This window comes from Strix aluco, chromosome 12 (assembly GCF_031877795.1).
Source record: "Strix aluco isolate bStrAlu1 chromosome 12, bStrAlu1.hap1, whole genome shotgun sequence".
Classification (NCBI taxonomy): domain Eukaryota; kingdom Metazoa; phylum Chordata; class Aves; order Strigiformes; family Strigidae; genus Strix; species Strix aluco.
This window is the reverse complement of record NC_133942.1, coordinates 9,609,789-9,629,426: the sequence shown is the minus strand read 5'-3', so window position 1 is coordinate 9,629,426 and position 19,638 is coordinate 9,609,789. Positions and strand designations below refer to the sequence as shown.

Genomic DNA, 19,638 nt, shown 5'->3' with positions numbered 1-19,638 from the left:
TCGATCTGAGTTTTATAGCTATGTTAGGTTGCTTAAACTACATTCATTTTGCTTCCTCTGAGTTAACAATATTAACAGCTTTATTTCAGCAAGGCATCCAAATTATGTGGAGTTTTGAGGAAAGGTACTACATTTGTTCTTTAAAATGCACTTTTTTCTTGCAAATGTGGTTACATGAAGAAAAACATTGCCATTGTGTTATTAAGTAGAGGGAGTCTTTCAAATGTGGTGACAACTCAGAGTGATACATAGATTTACGTAAGGTGACTACAGGAAGTAGAACACAGGAGGAAAAGTCTGTAGAAATACTGGGTAGATGTAAAAACTGCAGACCAGAACTATAAGCAATGAAGAATAACTCAGAAATGATTGGGAAAATATTGAGAGTGAATAATAAAGAGTAAAAAGGCTCACTGTGAGGTGGAACAGTCAGTAACTGTTTCACTGGAGAAGGGTTTAGCTGTAAAGTACAGCCTCATATTACGAAGAAAACACTGATTTTGAACACAATTCTATAAAGTAAAATCAAGCACACACTTACATATGGTTTTGTAAAGCCTTTTTGTTTTCAAGCTAGTTACTTACTGAATTATCTGAAGTATTAAAATCCAGTCAGATAAACCATGTATGATACGCTTTTTAACAGTTCTGACTACAAAGCTGCACTCTAGTTCTACGGGTAAAGTTTACCCAGTCAGCAATCTTTCTTGAAATTTATTGATCTTATAAATGGCAAGGTTTAGAAAGCTGACTCACATGGGGACTCCAAAAAATTCTGCTTCTTAGAAACATTTTTTTAGTTACACATGGAATTTAACTTACCACCTGTATAGAAATCAAATTAAATTAAAAAAAAAAAAAGACTTTCCTGTAGCAAAGATGATTTCTACCTTTAAACAACATTAGGAGTAAATTATGTAACTTTTTTAATAGGATTTGAAGTTACCAGAAATCAAGTATAAATGCTACTTAGTTTGGTGAGGAAAAAAATGCCATGGGAAAAATTGGAATCACAACAGAGCTGACAGGCTGGGAAGAATTCCTTTTTATCAGCACTCTGCAGAAGTGGGCTATTTCCTCTCTTTTCATTCATTAAGAAATCAAATTTTCACTATATGCTATTAAAAAGAAGCATCTATCACCAGTTTTCTGTGCAGTGGTATGTGATACCAACACTGATGCCTGCATCCCCAGAGCGAGAGATCAATAGATGGTTAACTGGTAACTGTTGTCCAGGGGTGACTGCAGGGCAGGCTAGTGCAGCGAGCAAGCCATCAGAGAAGGAGATTCACCCCAAACAGAGCCAGTTGACAGGGTGACCCAAAGGAAGTCATTATTTACGAACACCGGTTTTCCTCTTTAAAACTTTTTATAAGAGAGATTATCATCAAGCAGCATAAAATTAAAATGCTATTTTCCAAACTTTTGGATTGACTGAACACTCATCTGTGATAGTTCTGAGCACACAGTGAAAAGGAAACAAATCTCCAAAACAAGCTGAGGGGATCAAATGTTTGGATTTTGGCCAGGATGCCATTCAGGGAGGCCAACCAATACTAGATTTCAACAAGTAAAGCCTTATCTTGCTTTAATGTCCTTCCCCCAGTGAAGTCTCAAAGTGTTTCTTGTTTCTAAATTGCAGTTCTGCAACAAAGTCTCCTCTGCATCTTCCTGAAGCCCTCTTGGCATTGATAAAGCTCTAGAAGGATTCAGGAATCTGATCATATTGAACAAATTGCAACTGTGGCCTTTCAATAAAAAAAAAAAAAGAGAGAGTACACAAGAATTATTTCATTGCATACCACTGCAACAAAGGTAAAATAATTCCAGTATCAATCAGCCAGGCAGATAACTTTAATATTACAATGTCCTTATATTTAAGAACCATATTCCTAGAAAATAGTCATGCCAGTTAAGAAAACTCTTCACCAAATGCACAGATTTGAGCAAGCCCATAGCCTCTACTGAGTTAGGTGTGCTGACCCTTAGCTTCTTTTCTGTTTTTAAGTTTGCACCAGGAAGAACAGAAATCCTAACGGCAGATCGGCATATTAGTAGACAGAAACCTCTGAGATCTGCAGAACGGGTAGACATGCTCAAAGATTTTTTTTATCCCACCCCTCCCCCAACTATTTTATTATCTGATTTATCCTCAATTCAAATTCAAGATGATATCAAACAGCAACTATTGAAGGTAAATGCATGCTGTGAACGCAGGCGCAATAATAAAGTGTTTAATATGGAACTTCAATCAAGAATGAAAGAAGGGCAAAATAAAAAAGTTGGTATTATGTTCTAAAAAACAGGCCCTTTCAAAACTTTTTAGATTACTTGACAATATTAGAAGTTTAACTGATAAATAATTAATCACCAATCCACTGTCTCAAGAGAGAAACTAATAGTTTTATCAGTCAACAAGGAAAAATGCTTTAAAGAATTACTAGTAATATTAGGAGATTAAATGACTGGATGCTAATACAGAGTAATCTTCTGGATTGCTCAGCAAACTGGGTACAAAGAAACCAAGTCTGTTTCATACAATCAAAATTAACTTAGACATTTAGGAAAAAAACCAACAAGTTGGCTATACTTACCAGATGGAGGACTCTAGCTCAGGAAGCAAGGACTCAAAAGTACTAGGTCAAGGAGCAGCTGAATGAGAGTTCCTGGTACATCTTATGGCCAGAAAGACTAAAGACATCTTTGTGAATAAATAGACAATAATTTCACTTAGGAAATAAACTTGTACTGAAATGCAGACGCTATCACTTCATATAGAGAATGAGAGACTAATTCAGAAGAGGCTAATACTGTCTGCAGCAGAGTCTGCCTGAATTAATTCTTGTTGGAGCTGGAGTGTTTTTCACAAAAAGCTTTCATAGTTCACGTATCTACAGATCAAGGGAGATGTTAAAATGGTGGAGGAGGCTGGAAGCACAGGCATGAGAAAGATTACATGCCAGGAACTGGAAATAAGCCTTTGCAACAGCCTTGGAAAGCACAATCTGCTTAGCCTGATACAGAGGAGGTCAAGGGATGGGCCCACCAGAGGGTACAAGCAATTCAAGGGCAACAGACAACTCCTCAATCAGACAGGAGTGAAATGAGATCCAAAAGCAGAAACTGGAGTTAGGCAAATTCAGATAAGAAACAAAAGGGGTTTTTTGAAAAAGGCTAATTAACTGTTGGAACAACTTAACCACGTTACTATGATTTCTTCAGCACTTGGGATTTCTCTGAAGAAACCCTGTAGTTCAAAACCAGTTGTTTGACAAATACCTGTCTGCTGTCTGATTACACAGGCACAAATTTCCTGTGCACAGTAACAGTTGACAATCACAGCACAGCCTGTACTACAACAGCACAGTGACATGGCAGCACTGCTCCTCATTGCATGGAGGGACCTTGTGCCTTTGGAGCCTAGGAATCAGGAATACTCTGTAAAAATGGAAGCTGAACAGGCCTCCCAGTGCCTGATTTCTGGCTTTTGCCTCAGATTGTCAGTTATCCAACTGATGCAAATTAATCTTGAAATCAAACTGAGTGAACTTTATGGCAGCAGAATGAAAGCTTGTGATGAGCCAATTACCCCTCCCTGGTTTGCAGCACGCCCCATGCTCCTTTGTCCCTTGTCCTTTCTAGGCTTCAGTGTTTCCCCAGCATAACACTGAGAAGAGTACACAAAAAGCACAAACAAGAATTCAAGCAAGCGGATACTTTAGAAATAAGTTAATTTTATTGAATAGGCATTATAGCTTCTCTCAGTTTCAAATAATGGAGAAGCCAATTCACACAGATTACAGAGCTATCAGTTACTTTGAGTAATCTTTCATAAAAGAAAGAAATTAAATACAGTTCTGCTATAAAAAGTGCGACAGTTATAACTGGAAGTTTTTCAAAACAAAAGCAAGTTTTACTACCTATTGCAAAAATCGGTTTAGTGCTTTAATACTTTACAAAGTAACAATCCAACTGCTAAAAACAGCTCTTACACATCATCTTTGTCAAAGTATGGATCAGATTAAAAATGACATTTAAATTGAATTTGAATGAAAACTGCATGTAGAAAAGGTTCTCAAGAACTCACAATTTTCACAACAAAAATTATTCATTATCCTTTAATGGTAATTAATGCTCTGGTTTCTTTTGAACAATGGATTTAAAGATGATATGAAGTCAGCTTAAAAATGATCAACTGTTTTGTTTGCAGACAAAAGTGACTGCAACCAATTGTGGCATCTTTAAATTATGAATAGGGAATGGATGGGAAAAGATAAATTCACTCCTTTCATACGGGATAAAAGTTTTGCATGAAAATGGTCAAACACAGAGAAACTTGAAAAGTCACTTTAGCTTTAAATAAATTTCTGATATATCTATTATACTGTGTATTGAAATCCTAAATCAATCTTTGCTAAAATAGTATAAATTTATAGAAGACAAGAAGAAACTCAGACTCTGAAAAATGGGAAGGATGCTATGATTACCAAGAAGTTGAATTCCTAGCCAACAAAAATCAGTGAGACTTGCTTTATTCCTTATTAACATTTACTTAAGCCCCAGTGAGAGCCAACTACTATCTTTCTTTGAAATATGGACTTCAAGTACAAATACATTTATTGTACATTTCTATGGTTTTAAAAATGCTGAGTTTGCTAGGTTATTAGAAAGAGTCACATTACCTGTCCTGATTTTTTAAACTTTATATAATTGACTTTGGTTATAATTGAACTGAGACCCTCAGTTAATGAGTAAATGAACTTCTATAAACTAAGGGTGTGACATCTGTGTTATTTTAATTCTTGTTTGGGGAGACAAGCCACTCTATATGCAAACTAACTGAGAAAGCCAAATCTTCTCTATTGGAAAATCTACCACAGGCTTCAAGGACAAAGAGCTTTGGAATTTGTCCAAGGAATTAGAAGATGAAAGGAAAAATGTTAGCAATAGCAAAAAAGATATACAAACAATTTGGGGAGGGCACATTATACAATAGTAATAGTAAAGTAGTTATGAATTAGCTACATACACCTTCTGTGTGTAATAATTCAGGCTGTCCTTCAAGATTTCACGTATCTGAGAGGCATTGGTTTTTAACAACACAGAATTGTGTAACAAAAAAGATAAAGTATACCCAATGGCAGAAATACATGTAAACAGCATTTATATTTTCAATGTTTCATTCAACTTTTTCCATACAAAAATGTTAGTCACAAGAACCAATGAGGAAGAATGAGGCCTTCCAAGGAGAACAAAGTCTTTCAGCCACACAACAGTCAACTTCAAGGCATTATGAAAAGTTTATAACAGTGTTTCATGTCTTAAAATTGAATGCAAAATAAAGCTCTACGCGGATTCCAAGAAGAAAACAAGAGCTCTACACAGATTTGAAAAACTGCTTCGTAGCTGAATCATGGTAAGACTGGCACATTACAAATACAACAGGGAGTTAGCAGAGTAAGAGCAATGGGCTTGGAAAAGACACAGGTAATTGCTCCTCCCCAGGAAAGAGCACAAACCTAATCTAGATCACTGGGATAGAGTTTTATACAAAACTGTCAAAGCTGGCCTGCAATACTATGGTTGGGAACTCTGAGCTGCTTAGGTCTATGTGGCTAATTACATTCATTATTTAATCTAGGCTTAAATCCTGTTTGTTCTCCTTGGCTTATGGTGAATGAACAGAGATTGGTATCATGTGCATGCAAAGCTCTTTGAGCAGCTCCAAGGGAAAAGCATTTTTTGTACTGTACACACACTATGTGCATTATACAAAGACCGTATTTACAGTACTCAGAATCTTGAGCAAATAAACAGTAAAATCATTGCTTGATTTCTGTTAGTATTAAAACATAAGTGCACACAATTTGCAAAGTTTAGACGAGAGCGCTTCTGTCACGCCCACATGGCTGTGTTTCAATTCATACCTGATTCAAGCCCATTAAAAGGAGACGTAGGGCATTCTCTGAGATGCCATGTTTTGATTTCTTCTGCATATTTTAACCAAAAGTATGGGGAAGAGGCTTTGTGTTACTTAAACCTGGAGGCAAATGACAACAAGGCAATGTTCCACTTCATCTTCACTGCAAAGATACTGTTCGGACACCATGGGCCAGCATGAACTGTATCTGTTTTAAAGGCAAAAATGACCAGACTTTCTGTGCTTTGGCTCAGTTGGCCATGGCTCTCAGGCTCCTGACATACTGTCAGGCTTCATCTGGCAAAGTTTCTGTGCCAAGGGGTTCTAATTTTATTTTGTAGCAAAGCAGTTACCTGGGATTTACCTAAAAAGGTGGCTTTTACCTCTCAGCTTGCCCGAGAGGGAAAGTGCAACTCCAGTGTAATTCCAGTGTAATTCTGTTTTCATGTTTATATTGATTTTGCATGTGAACAAAGGAACAACTGGGTCACTATCATACAATCTTATTCTTTAAACTTTCCCCCCTGCCTTTTTTAAAAAAAACCCACAGCATTTGAAAGGGGCAAAATGAAAATGAAATACACAACTCGCACACAGGAGTTAGGCACAGTTTAGTTCTAACACTGGATCATATTTTTGCAGTCGAAGATGATTCTGCCACTAGAGAAGAATTTGCTTTGTTTAAGGGAAGAAAACTTGTCATTTTTCTCTCCCTTCTTCCCCAATAGCAAACCTCTGTAACAAAGTAAGAGACTACATTAGATGCAGAGATGAATGACAAAACGACAAAACTCTGTTTTCCCAGAATACAGGAAGATGTACAAAACTTCCAGTCTTGACACTTTTTGATATATCTTAACTATTTTCCCTCTTTTTAAGTATTTTGGTGCCATGGTTACTCCGCTAGCTAATATTACCTCTCTATTTTTACCCCATCTCCTCTTCTAACTAAGGTTTCCTGACACACTGACACTTATCAAAGAATAACAATTTTTTTAAGAAAGAATTCTCCTAAGATTACAGTTATTCAGATGAATATGCACACAGTTACACAGACTACAGCAGGCTAGAGTGTTTTACAGTCATGGTTAAATGAGGAAGTGGGACAGAAGCTGCATCCAGTTAAGTGACTCTCGGTCCCCAGAGAGTCATAATTTTAAGGCTGTTTGGAACATGGTGGCTTTTACCCATATCGCATGTTCCACAGTGCAAATGTGCATCAGCCATTCCAATTCTCTTGGTACAGTACATGCATTCAGGTAATGGGAGATAAAACAGCAATCAGAACAGCATATTCACTTGAGAGGAAAAACAAACAAACAAAACAGAGTGATCATGTTATCCAAGAAAAAAGGTCTTGTATCCCCCTGAAAATCAGTGGAATACACTAGCCCCATTAAGAATGCAAGAGTTAAATGGACAATTATATGGTGTTTTGGTACAAGGCAAGTCTCTCCATATTCAAGCAATCACTTTATGAATAAGCCCAATTATTTGTTCACACATGGAAAATCGCTAAAGAGAAAATGTAAATTCCACAGACTGAAAAGAAGTGTAGACTAATAAAGAAAAGCCCTGAAAAAGTGTTGGAGTAATGCTCACCTGATTTTCTGAAACCAAGGAAAAGCTTTTGCTCCCACAGAAATTGATGCTCAGTACATCTTAAAACCAGTCTATTTATTAGAAGAAACCTAGATGCAGAATCTTAACATTACGCATCCAGATTTGACATTTTTGGTTGCAGTATATACTTTAATAGTAATTCTTAAACAAACAAACCCCAACAAACTAAACCACAAAAGTTATGGAATTCTAAAAACTAGACTGACTTCTAACTTAACGTATGCATTAGTTTGCAAAGTCTTTTTTGCACAGTTCATCAGTAATTGACACGTACAGTACAAAGAACTATGAAGAAATAAAATGTGAACACTTTAATCTGCAAGAACTAATGCATATTTGATATCTATTAAGACACAATGTATCTGCCAATTATTGGATGACATTTCTACAGTCTAGAGTGATTTTCTTCCCACAGAGGCTAAAGGACTGCACTGGTTATTAATTCTTGAATTTCATTTTGAAGGAATAATAAATCTCCGATTCTGTTTTTTAAAAAAGCAAAGTCATCCTACTGCAATGGATTCAGGGTGTATTATGAATGTCCCAAGTCAATCAGTATCTGCGCAGAAATGTTTCATTTGGTAAAACTTTCCAGATGAATGTTTATTCAGAAGCTGCTTATAAAAGTGGCTATTGGTAGGGACTGGAAGGAAGAGTGGAATTAAATAGGGAGGAATAGTGTTGTACCAAAATATATAAAGAAAAATTTAAAGCTTTTCAATTAAAAAAAATTTGTATATTCAACTCGCATCAGATACAGATGTGCACAACAGACAGAGCAGTTAGAAACAACAAGTACATTTACAAAGCTTTCTTTTCATGGTTAACTTCTACCAGCATTTCTGAAGGTAACCTACTAAGATGATGACCCTGTTTATAATAAAGGCGCAAAATATTGCTCTGTAGCATATTTTGAAAATAATATAAAAATAATTTCTATATTACAATTTAAACTTGGCTTGTAAAATTCCAACATAATACAGCCTTAAGTCTACAAACAGAACATACTTACAAACACCTTTGTGTTGTTTTCCTCTCATTTTTAACAATATAGTATTTTAGTCATATACACTGGAAATTAATGTGCAAATTAAAATAGATATTAGTGTCTGTTACTGAAATAGTTTAAATTCTATGCTATATACTGTTTGGTGATCCTCTGCGTAAGCTGCCATACCCTAAAACAAATACTCTTCAAATACACTGACAGAGACTTAAAAAACACTAAGCTGAAAAGCCATCTACAATCAGCATCAGTTATTTTGCTTCTCTGGACCTATGTTTATTTGAGATTATTGTGGTTTCTATTAACATATGGGTTTTTACCTGTGCAAAACATTACCAGTGTTATGAAGACTTTACTCCCTTACTGGCTCATACTTTACTTTCACGTTCAGCTTGCGTTTTGTGTGTCCATGAAGCACCTGATTTAAGGCCCCCACCACTAACGGGAATCTGCCCACAGATTTCAGAGGACATCAGATTTAGCCCAAAGAGGCCTAAGGCTTCCCTCTACTCCTCAGGCAAAATTCTCATTGATTCTCTTGTTGGAAGAGTAACATCATGCAGCCAGAGGGGAACAAACACTGGCTAAAGGCTCAGGCCTTGATCCCACAAACATTTAAGCTTCTTCTTAACAGTTATGTTAAGTTTCTGAAAATAAGCAGTCTCCTTGATGTCAGGGAGACTATTCATATTGGTGAAGTTGAGCACCTGTGTAACTGTTTGCAGAATCAGAGAGTTAGAGGGCAGTATTTTGTCAGATCTGTGCTGTGCATTTTTTGATATCTACACATTCATCACACGAGAAGTAGATTACCCTGAATATGCCTATATGTACAAGGACTGATATTGCCTCAGCAGACTGCTTTGATCTGCAGTCAAATGGCGCACAAATCCACGTTAAGCATCTCTCCTCAATGCTTTCTGTATCAAGTAACTGCTCACATCATGAGTTTTGCAATTTTAGAAAAGATGACTCTGAAGACTTCACTTGGCCTGCTTAGACTTCTTAAGAAATAAGCAACACAAAGCTTTCCCAGTACAGCATCTTTCTTTCACTGAACCCCTTAATGTTACTTCTGACTTAGGAAGAAGGAACTAATTGCTAAAGAAAGCTGGGTCACACACTGTATTTCCATTGCATTTATAAAGCTTAATGAACCATAATAACAAAAGGTTAATCCATTGCTTTAAAATCCAAAATATCTGAGGTTACTTTTGATAATCTACACCACCTTCTGAATGAGCTGCTTGTTAGCCATATGCTACAACTGATACCCACGTCTGAAAAAATACTTGTAAAGTCTAGCAATAGTTTATTAACTCTTTATAAAGCATTTTAAATGGAACTTTATATTAAAGTGTGACAGAAACCCATTATGTATTACAGGTGTTCTCTGTTACGAAGAGACCTTTGTATCAGTTTACAAACAAAGTAAAAAAACGGCATAATGAGTTTAAGCCTTTTTTTTTTAATTAGAAAAATTGCACATTCACACGTTAAAAAAATTCCAGCTTCCGCCAACCTAAGTATCTCCAGTGATTTTGGATCTATTCTGGGAAGGTGTAGCCTACCCAGGATTTAGTCTGTACTTTTTAAATCTGGACAACAGTGATAAATGAATCACTATCAAGAAGAGAGGGGAAAAAAAAGCACACACAAATGCAAAAATATGCATGTGTTTTGCAGCCACTTGAGCTAACAGAAGAAATTAATTGGGTCTTCCAAAACCAAAACTGATTTCTGTACAGCTGGGACTAAGCGGTAACTCTAACAGGCTCTGGAAGGTATAGAGAAGGCAGATCAGGCACAGAAAAGGACTTGCTGGCCTGTGTGCTACATATGCTTTCAATGTAAGGAAAAATAAACTAAAAGAGCAGTCAAAGGTTAGCCATTTAGTGCAAGAGAAAAATACATTCCCTCTAACACCTAGCTAAGGAATGACACAACTTCTTTCAGTGCTAGTTAATGCAACTCATGAGCAGTTGGGAATTCTCAGAAAAAAAACAGGTAGAAAATTTCCTTATAGCTAGTCTCTTCTTTTAATGGGACAATCACTCCTTCAGGAGGCGGCACTCTTCTGCATGTTTGGACTGTTTAACACCAACTATGGTATCCCCTTTAGACAACTGCCACAAATAGCTCAGAAATAGAAAAAAAATCACAGTATTACTTATCCAGAAAACAGGACAGCTACTAGGAAAAGATGGGCAGATTTTAACGGGCAAATTGTGTTGTAGGCCTGAAACTTCTTTTCAGTGCTAAGGGACAAGAGACAAGTGGGATATTTGAAGAGAGTTCTAAAAGAAAACAGCAATATTAAGGAAATTATTCAAAGATATACAAAGAAAAGGATTCTCAGGAAACATGCACAACTAAAAAATGTTCTGTCAGTATTTCATGTAACAAGTATCTTAAAATGAGCAATCCAGTAGTGGTAAGTATTTGTGGAAATATCTGAGTGACTTGAGGATGATAATGAACACTGAAGCTTGGTATTCTATACAGACAAGCCTATTACTATTGAGAAGACCAATTAATTTTTCAAAATAATCTAACATACAGGTACAATCTATTCAATAATTTAGAACAAAGTAATCTATTTAAATAGTGACCAGCTGTAAACATCTCTCTTTTGTGAGTAGTAGATCTTAAAAACATACTATAGAAACAACTCTTCTGAAAAATGGGGAACAGCAAATTCTCATAGTAATTTCTTATTTTTACATACATGCTGTTTGTTAACTTTTTTCCTCATTTAGAAAGGCCACAACTGACTTAAATACATGGGCTGGTGTAGTTTGCTGCTAATATAATATTTCTTCAGCACAACTTTACACAGAAGCAATTCTCACGAGTATCAAATGTTACTGCTACTCTAATGCTCTAAGAATTCTTAAATATTTCTTTTTTTCATGAAGTTTTATCCTGTCAGTTTTCTCAGTCTCAGCAACAAATACAATCACGATATTTGATTTGTTTTAACATGATCTGGCTTTTTTTAGCATAATCTGCAATCACAGATTTCTTTGGCAATAAGAACTTACATGTAATTACAACAGTTAACCAAAAATGGACACAATGCTTACCACTGTATGCAACTGGAGACATGGGTTTTAGAATGTGCTTACCTTAAGGACAGAAGTCATGTGGAGTTTTAACCGTTTTAACGCATACCTATATTTCCCTTTTATGAAGTAATACAAAATCAGTGACACTTAGTGTATGCTCAGTATATGGCAAGAAATATGACATACAGGTCTGGATTCATGGAACAGCTAACATGGCGAAGACCATGACTTCTTAGGAGTGGCTAATGGACTTATTTTGAAACTATTCTTTAAACCTCCCCACCAGCAGAAAACCTAAAGATATGGTCAATTTTAAGTATGTGCTCAGTTCCACAAATTTCAGTGGGAGATTAGAAAAAGCTTATGTGCTTTTCCTGAAAGCTAGTACACGTCAGCATAAATCTGTGTATCTTGTTTCACAGACTACTTTAGGCTTGGTTTCAAGGCTAACTAGAATTAACTGTACACAAGAGAAATGGTGCCACCCATGTCAAGAGTAAAAATCGGGGTACAGCAGAAAACAATCAGAAACAAAGACTCTTTGGCAACGAATCTTTCCTGTGCAGGCCAGAAAAGTGCTATTCCATAATGAGTAAGGCAGAACTCATATTCTGCACCTTTAGGTGGCAGAGTAAGCAGTCTTGAAGGCAGTACTTCACTTACTTGTGGAAAATGAGCTCTTTTTTTTAAAAAAAAAAAAAAAAAAGTGGGTAAACAGTAAATTAGCCATCGCTTACAAGTATAACAACACTAAAGATCTATTCTTACTACATTACGCCAGTTGATGGTGGAGAGGTGCAAAACCAACAAGTACTATACTCAAGAAAACTTCCTAATGTCATACATCTACTTTAACAGTATTTGTGGTGTCTGCTTTACAGAAGTGATTCTATGAGCAAAGTTTTATTTTCAAAAGTATTGCAAATACTTAGGTAAATATTGGATACCAGACCTGTGCGAATCTGTGCTCAGAGTTGCCATTCATACTAGAGGTATTTTATAGCCATCTTGGAACCTCCTGGTGGGTAAGTAAATCACTCTAGAAGACTCAAAAATAGGTGGAGCCAACAGTCTTCAAGAAAGGCTCAGAAGTAGTTATATTTGCAATAACTATCACTCGATAATGTTGAGAAAGTAAAAAATAGATAATTATTAAATTCATGCAATGGCTAAGGGAATCAATTGATGCAATACATTTGTTTTGACAAGCAGTTCATTCAGCTCTAAAATGATCCTAAATTTCCTACCTGGTCAACAAATTTTTAAAATCCAATAAAATTTTTATATTTCAGTTTTATTTTAACATTTCTCTCAATTTTAACAGCAATGAAAATACTACTGAAATTCAGATGCCCAAAACTATACCGTGTGGGTTTTTCTTGTGATGTGAAGTCTTGCAAGTCATAATTTATTTTTTATAAAACATGTTTAAAAATTCAGTACAAATAAAAGTGGTTCAAATCTACTTTTTAATGGAAATGTAGAAATAACTGGTAAGAACTTGAAATTAGGAAGAGCTACAGCCCTCATGAATTCAGACCTTTCACTCCCGTTTTCCCAGAATCATTCCATTTCAGACTGAAGTGAGTACAAGCATTAGTAGTAATGCAATATGCTGCCATGTTAAAAATATGCAGTATGCAAGATCACTACTGTCCTGAAAAAAAAGGCTATGAAAAATTTGGGTTTTACTGAGGAAAAAATACTCTCATAATAGCTATAGAATTTCAAATGTCTGCAAGGCAGATACTACCCTACTACACCACATCTCCGGTATTATGACTTTCCCCTATCATTCTACTACCTGAGTGATGTCAGTGTAAATTCAGGCACCATTAGTAAATTTTTGACCAAACATATACACAGCACTGACAAGGAGTAAACAACCCTTCAGCTTACCAGTATATGTAAAAAAGACACTGACAAAATGGAAAATAATATTTTTTATGATAAATTAATCCTATTATTTTGTCATTGCCCCGGAAAAGCGAAAAGCTAGACACTATTTACTCATCAATCCTTTATTCTTTTTTTAAGGATTCCTTTTACTGCAATTCAACACTGTTTACTTTGTAAGTAAGAAAATGGTAAAACTAAGTAGTCACGGAAGAATCCTCAATGCCTGTGTCCCTTGCTTTCTCTCTCCCTGCGCTTTAACTCTTCTTTGTAGCAGTATGAACAGTAATTTTCAGTCTCAGGACGACCATAAAAGGAACAGTTCTCCTTCTTACAGCGGTTCTGCTGGATGGAATATATTGGGCAAACTGTGCTTCTGCCTTGATTTTTATCATTGTTCAACCAGGTCTGAGGAGCATCCTCATCAGCATATTCTAAGCAGTCTCTAATATCACCAGTATTGAATCCATTTGTGTATGTCTGAGACTTGTGTTCAGTAGGCATGGCATAGCTCAGCGATTCCACTGTGTTCACTGTACGGATACCGGATATCCGGGCTGGGCTATAGCTCTGAGAAGACAGTGATCTGTTTTGTTGGGGATAGGTGGCACAGGTTTTCAAGGTGCCAACCACTGGCTTGTAGGTATCATCTTGGAAGCTCGATGGCTTGGAGTTGACATCATGCAAATGGATGACACTTTGCCTTTGAACAGGTGGCGTATGGCTATAGTGGGCAGATACCGGAATGGGTCCGCTTTTCTTAGCACCATTACTAGGTGAAGAAAATGACCCAGGAGTGGGACTAGTGCGATCTTTAAATTTTAAAACCAGTTGAGTAGTATGGCTTTGAGGCAAGACAGGTGATGCCCTATCCTGAGGAGATGTTTCTAATTTTTCTTTTGAATATGCTTCTGGCTCCAGTTTCCTACTAGATGACCCATTCAGTGCAGCCTTTTTCTCAGCATCCTTTCTTTTCTGTTCCTGTTCTGCATTGAAACGCTCCTGTGCACTGGTCAGGTAATAGCCTATCATCTCCTCATGGAACTGATGCCTATGACTGGTCAAAAGAAGGCCAGCAAAAATAAACTTTCGTTCACCCTGCATGGCAGCTCTCAAAATATTTAGGCTGAGCTTCACGTCAGTGCTGTACTTCCACGGGTCAGCCTGCTTGTCAGAGAAGGATTTAGTGTTCATCTTTTCAATGGGTGAGTTGCTAGCTCTGTCAGTTGGAGATGGAGTGGTCTTTTCAGATGGAGAAGTGTTTGCAGACTGTCCAGATTCCTCTTTGCTCCCTTTTCGAGACTTAGACTTCTTCTCTTTGACTTTCTCTACTGTGTCACCATTTTTTCCATTCCCTGAATTGGCTCTGCTCATTTTGCCATGCACCAGGCCTCCAAGACCACCCATATTCTTTTTCAGCTTAATTCCCAAGGTTTTACTGAGGCTTCCTATTTTATTGGCAACTGAATCCGTCCTGGTTTTGTCTTTATCTTTCCTCTGTTTGTCCTTTTCTTTTTCTTTACTGTTTTTGCCATTATTGCCGTTGGAATTACTACAGATGGAATCTCGGTCTGAGTCCATTGAGTCAGCCAGAGACTGAACGTCTTCCCCGGCTGAAGCTGTAGGGGATTCTGGTTGAGCCAAAGGGGCCTGCTATGGAAAAGTAATTATAATTAGATACAGCAAAATCAGTTTCATACAAGGACTTGGTGGGGAAAAAAAAAATCCAATATAGATTTTGACACTGATTTTAAATGTACTTTTTAATTTATGCACTGACATTTTAGCCTGGTTTCTTCACCAAATAAAGCTTATTTGGCTGTGCTGACTATGTATCTTGCTTGTTCCTACAGTAGCTTTTGGCTCATTTCAAGCACATTTGTAGAAGAGAGGTCAGTCATTCAGAGGTTCTGTGAAAATCAGTGTCTGAATGATGGAGAGATGCGAGTTAGTGCTCCTGTCGAGGGGGAGGCTGCAGCACAACCTCCCTGCTTGTGCTGGCCAGCATACAGAGACTGGCCATTCAGTAGGAAGCATCTACAATACAGGCCACCTCTCAGCCAGGGGGGAGACAGAGAGCATGGAAAGGAACTAATAATAGATGGAAGGGAAATGAGGTTCTGCTGAAAGCTGTGAGGGGGATGCAGCAACAATCCTGTATGTAGCAATATTTAAAAATTCATTATGTTCAAAACCCAACTTATTTAAATTGATTTCTTCATTGTTCAGGACTTTGGTGCATGAAAATTAAAGGTACAGTGCACCAAAGCTAAACATCTTGCCTGAAATATTAAACATTGAACTTCAGCAAGTAGACTGAGGAATACAATGAGGAATTCATTCTTGGTGGAAATACAATGCAGATAAAACTGGTCTCAGAAGTCTGAGCTCCAATTTATATTTAAGGTGATAAAACATCTTTCTTGAAAATGCAATAATGAGGATCCTAGGATACTTTAAAATGTGGCTCTGTTCATTTACTCCTGCAAAACTTAGTCTTGATTTCAGGCACCATGAAGCTAAAATCTGCTAGAGATAAATACGAAACATTTAACTAACCATAATGATTCAGAGAACAAAAAAAACCCAAAACCCAAGCTCTGGAGATGTATATACTTCCAGTACAGAAATGCACGCCTGCTTCTTGTCCCTAGGTACTTAAATGTCCTCTACCTCTCTGGGATCCCTGAGCTCCCCACCACCCAGTCAGGAGCAGAGCTGTTATCCCCACTTGGCAAAGGAAGAAATCAGTGCTAAAGTGACCTGACCATGCTCATGTGGCAAGTGTGGAGCAGGGAGAGGTAACCCAGGTCCCACAAGGTTCAGGCTCACAGCTTACAACTACAGGACCATTTTGCCTCTACTTTTTCTGATGTGGTAGCTACCACTGTAGAAACTGTCAAAAAATGGCTTTTTCCCCTCTTGCAGATTGTTAAATGCTTTCTCCTTTTGTGTTCTGTTCCTCCTTTCAAATCCCATCTGTGTAGGCTGTCTAAATCACCTCCATCCTCTCCTAGCAACCTTTTGCCTCCAGACTAACCCCTAAATGTATTCAATGTAATTTGCAGAGAAATTTGCAGCTGACTAGGTGCCAGCTGGGCATGATTCTAAAATAGCTTTCTGAAAGAACCAGGCTCCAGTTCAGTGCCAGTCTGTGGCCTTTTGTCAGCCACTCTAAACTGGGAGCTGTCCAGGGGTGCAAATGTATTCTCAGAAAGAGAAAGGACTTGGGATTGGTAACCTAACAGTGTCATTAGGATAGCAAGCCAAAGTTCTGAGAAAACAATGGTGAGAAAAGGTCTCTTTTAAGGTTTTTCCAAACTACACAGACTACTGAAATAAGTAACAGAAAGATTAAGCTAGAAAATACATTTCAGAACAGAGTATGAGTTGCAAAAAATATACAGGCAGCTGTGTTATTAAAACAACTAGGAAAAAAAAAATATCTATAAGCCTGATTGCAATGACAATGAGCCATGAGTGACTTGTCCCTGCTGCTAGGACACTGAGGTGTTCCAGGCAGCTGGCCAGTCCAAGCAGCCTACCCTACACAACACCCTGTCGTGCCTCGTATCTCTCATCTTGTTAGACCGAGGGGGAAGTTTACCTTACCCGTGTCTCAGATGGTATGCGTATCCAGGTTACATTCATATAGCTGTGTAGAAGATTAAGCTTTGCCTCAAGAGACAGAATCAAACTAAGGATGAAAAAGAAGGGAACAAACAGTCAAAAAGCCTGAAAGAAAACGCAATACTTCTTAACAGGGAGAGATGTAACAGCAGCCTGAATTGAGACCATCAGCTGGAGACCCACCCATGTCTCCTCCCACGTAACCAGAGAGCGTGAACAAAGCCCTCTCTGTTATACTTCAATCAGGTATGGCTCAAGACATTTTACTGCTTAACACTAAAGTTACAGAAAGGTCTTACTTGGCCAGTCTGGTGTTATCATTGTCATCTTTTCCCCACTCCCAGTCTTTCCCAGGATCAACCGCAAAGTGCAAAGGCAGTAACTTGTGTTCAGAGTCAGTCAGGGGGATCACCGCTGAAGTAGAGAAGAAACAAGGATTGGGATGGGGGGAACAAAAAAGACAAAAAGAATGATTCAGCTGTGAAAAGCAGCAAAACTGGTTGAAGAAGGGCAGAATTTGAGTGTGCTGCAGAATTGTCTCTTCCAGACCACCACAAATGATTTATACCAGGCTCCATTTCCCTATTTTGATATTTGTGCAATAGAAGAGAGGGAAAGGTTAATACACTGATTGCTCCTGGAGTGAAAGATAGTCACCTGAGGAGGAGGGGAGACCTCTGGGAGAACAACACTGCTATTTTGTAATGCACAATAAACATTTCCTGGAGACAGAGCCATTAGAATAGCAGAAAGCAATAAAAAGTTGAAATATTCCTGCCTGTCTCTCACACAGATGCACATACTTGTTAATTATTTTGTCTTTTTAGTTTAGTCTCTCTGTTTTCCACTGTCAAAGAAACAAAAATATATTGATAGCAGCATTAAGAAACAAAGCAAAACGCAGTTACAGCGATTTTGGACTCAAACTGTGAATTAACATAATTGAGGAGCATATATCAACATATATATGGGTTAAGAGGTCAATTTGAGGCCTGTCTTGAGTGTAGTGAAAAGGCCATTACTGCTGTTATATCCCAGCATTACTGTCTAGCTGTTTTGGTTCTTCTGTCCTTCCCCCTCTCTGCTAGGGCTCTGCCTTCTGACACGTATCTTAATGACTCTGCTTTACACTCAGCATGCAGGGACTGCACTCTGACTTTACAGCGTGTCTATCATTCATCACCAGCAAGAAACGAAGATAAAAACACTGTCAGCTTTAATTAAAGCCACCAATTTGCTTCCATTTCATTACAGAAAAAAAAGTAAAAGCAGTTGAGGGACTGGGGGGGATCCTCAGCATGGTGCAGGTCACTGCTGCTCCTCTGACAACCAATCAAGGAATTTAATTTTCTGTACTAGAACCCTTAAGGAATTTGCCTAGGTATTCATCCCACAAATCCAAGGGGCGAAGAAACCTGGAGGAATCACCCAAACATCGTGGCACTGAATTATTGAAAACTGATTGCACTTATTGGTTATATGCTGTTTATCATCTTTTCTGCAGTTCAGAAAACATATGTTGTCAAAACAAAGGTACAGCATTTTTGGTTAAATATTGTTCCTCACCTAGCAGAATGCAGGAAATTTAATCTGCATTTTAGATTAACAGGGTGAAGTCAGTATTTGGTTCAGACAGTTTGACAACAACTGCAGAAAGTATATATATATATATTTTCATCTTTGCAGACTGGAAATAAAAAGGTCAGACCTCTACAAATTTAATGGAAACGTTGCCCCCTACTGCTTATAGTAGGTAATTCTTGAAATATTTTTCCCATATTAACTGCAAGTATAGAACAGCTGGAGATGAATCAACTTTAGCTGCGGACACCACTGTAACATGCAAGCACTGAAATTAATATTCTAAGACAATTTAGCTCCTTAAAGAAACTCAATGTGAATAAGTAGCAGAGAGTCTAACTCTACAGTTCAAAATACACTGTAAAGTGAGCTCCTGAAGCACAAGAACATAAGAAATGTACAGCAGAGGTGACAACTGAATACACTTTTTAACACTTATTGGTGTAATATGAGGGGTTACCCTGCTGCATTCAATGAAATTATTGCAGCAGAGGGGCTAGAATAACTGAGAACACAATTAACTGATCAGGTTTCCCAAGGAAAACACATTTCTGCCAATTAACTGAATTACCAGCAGGTACTGACTGGATTTACAACTAACCTTACAAAGCAATACATCAACTGTTTAAAGGAAGAAGGCAACTTAGAAAAGAGCAGTATTTTAAGTTTACAACACGCTTCCACTTCTGGTAGCACCTGACCTTACAGGCACAGCTTTGTAGGGAACTGGGAATGTCACCCCAAGGCAGGTGATATTGGGAAGCCTGGACCAAAGAACTGTCAGAAAGTTGAGTTGGTCTCTTTGGGATATAAACCTCAAAAAGTAAATTTGAGTCTCTTTTCTACGGACAGTCTGAAACTAACTAGTTTTCACATAGTTCAATAAATAATCATTTTTATAAACAAATTTTTAA

The 19,638-nt window shown here is 37.5% G+C and overlaps 1 protein-coding gene across 11 annotated transcripts in view; it reads right to left on the bottom strand.

Moving 5' to 3' along the window:
• Nucleotides 1–3,714: 3,714 nt before the first annotated feature.
• Nucleotides 3,715–19,638, bottom strand: part of OTUD7A (OTU deubiquitinase 7A) — a 212,341-nt gene continuing 196,417 nt past the window's right edge. For 10 of the 11 annotated variants that reach the window (XM_074837295.1, XM_074837298.1, XM_074837297.1 and 7 more), the window contains 3 exons: nt 17,443–17,557; nt 17,126–17,210; nt 3,715–15,166 (listed from right to left, as the gene is read on the bottom strand). In XM_074837295.1, coding sequence (XP_074693396.1) covers nt 13,733–15,166; nt 17,126–17,210; nt 17,443–17,557 — 1,634 coding nt within the window. In that variant the 3' untranslated portion in view covers nt 3,715–13,732. The remainder of the gene's footprint in view (nt 15,167–17,125; nt 17,211–17,442; nt 17,558–19,638) is intronic. The other variant, XM_074837304.1, reaches the window with a different exon arrangement.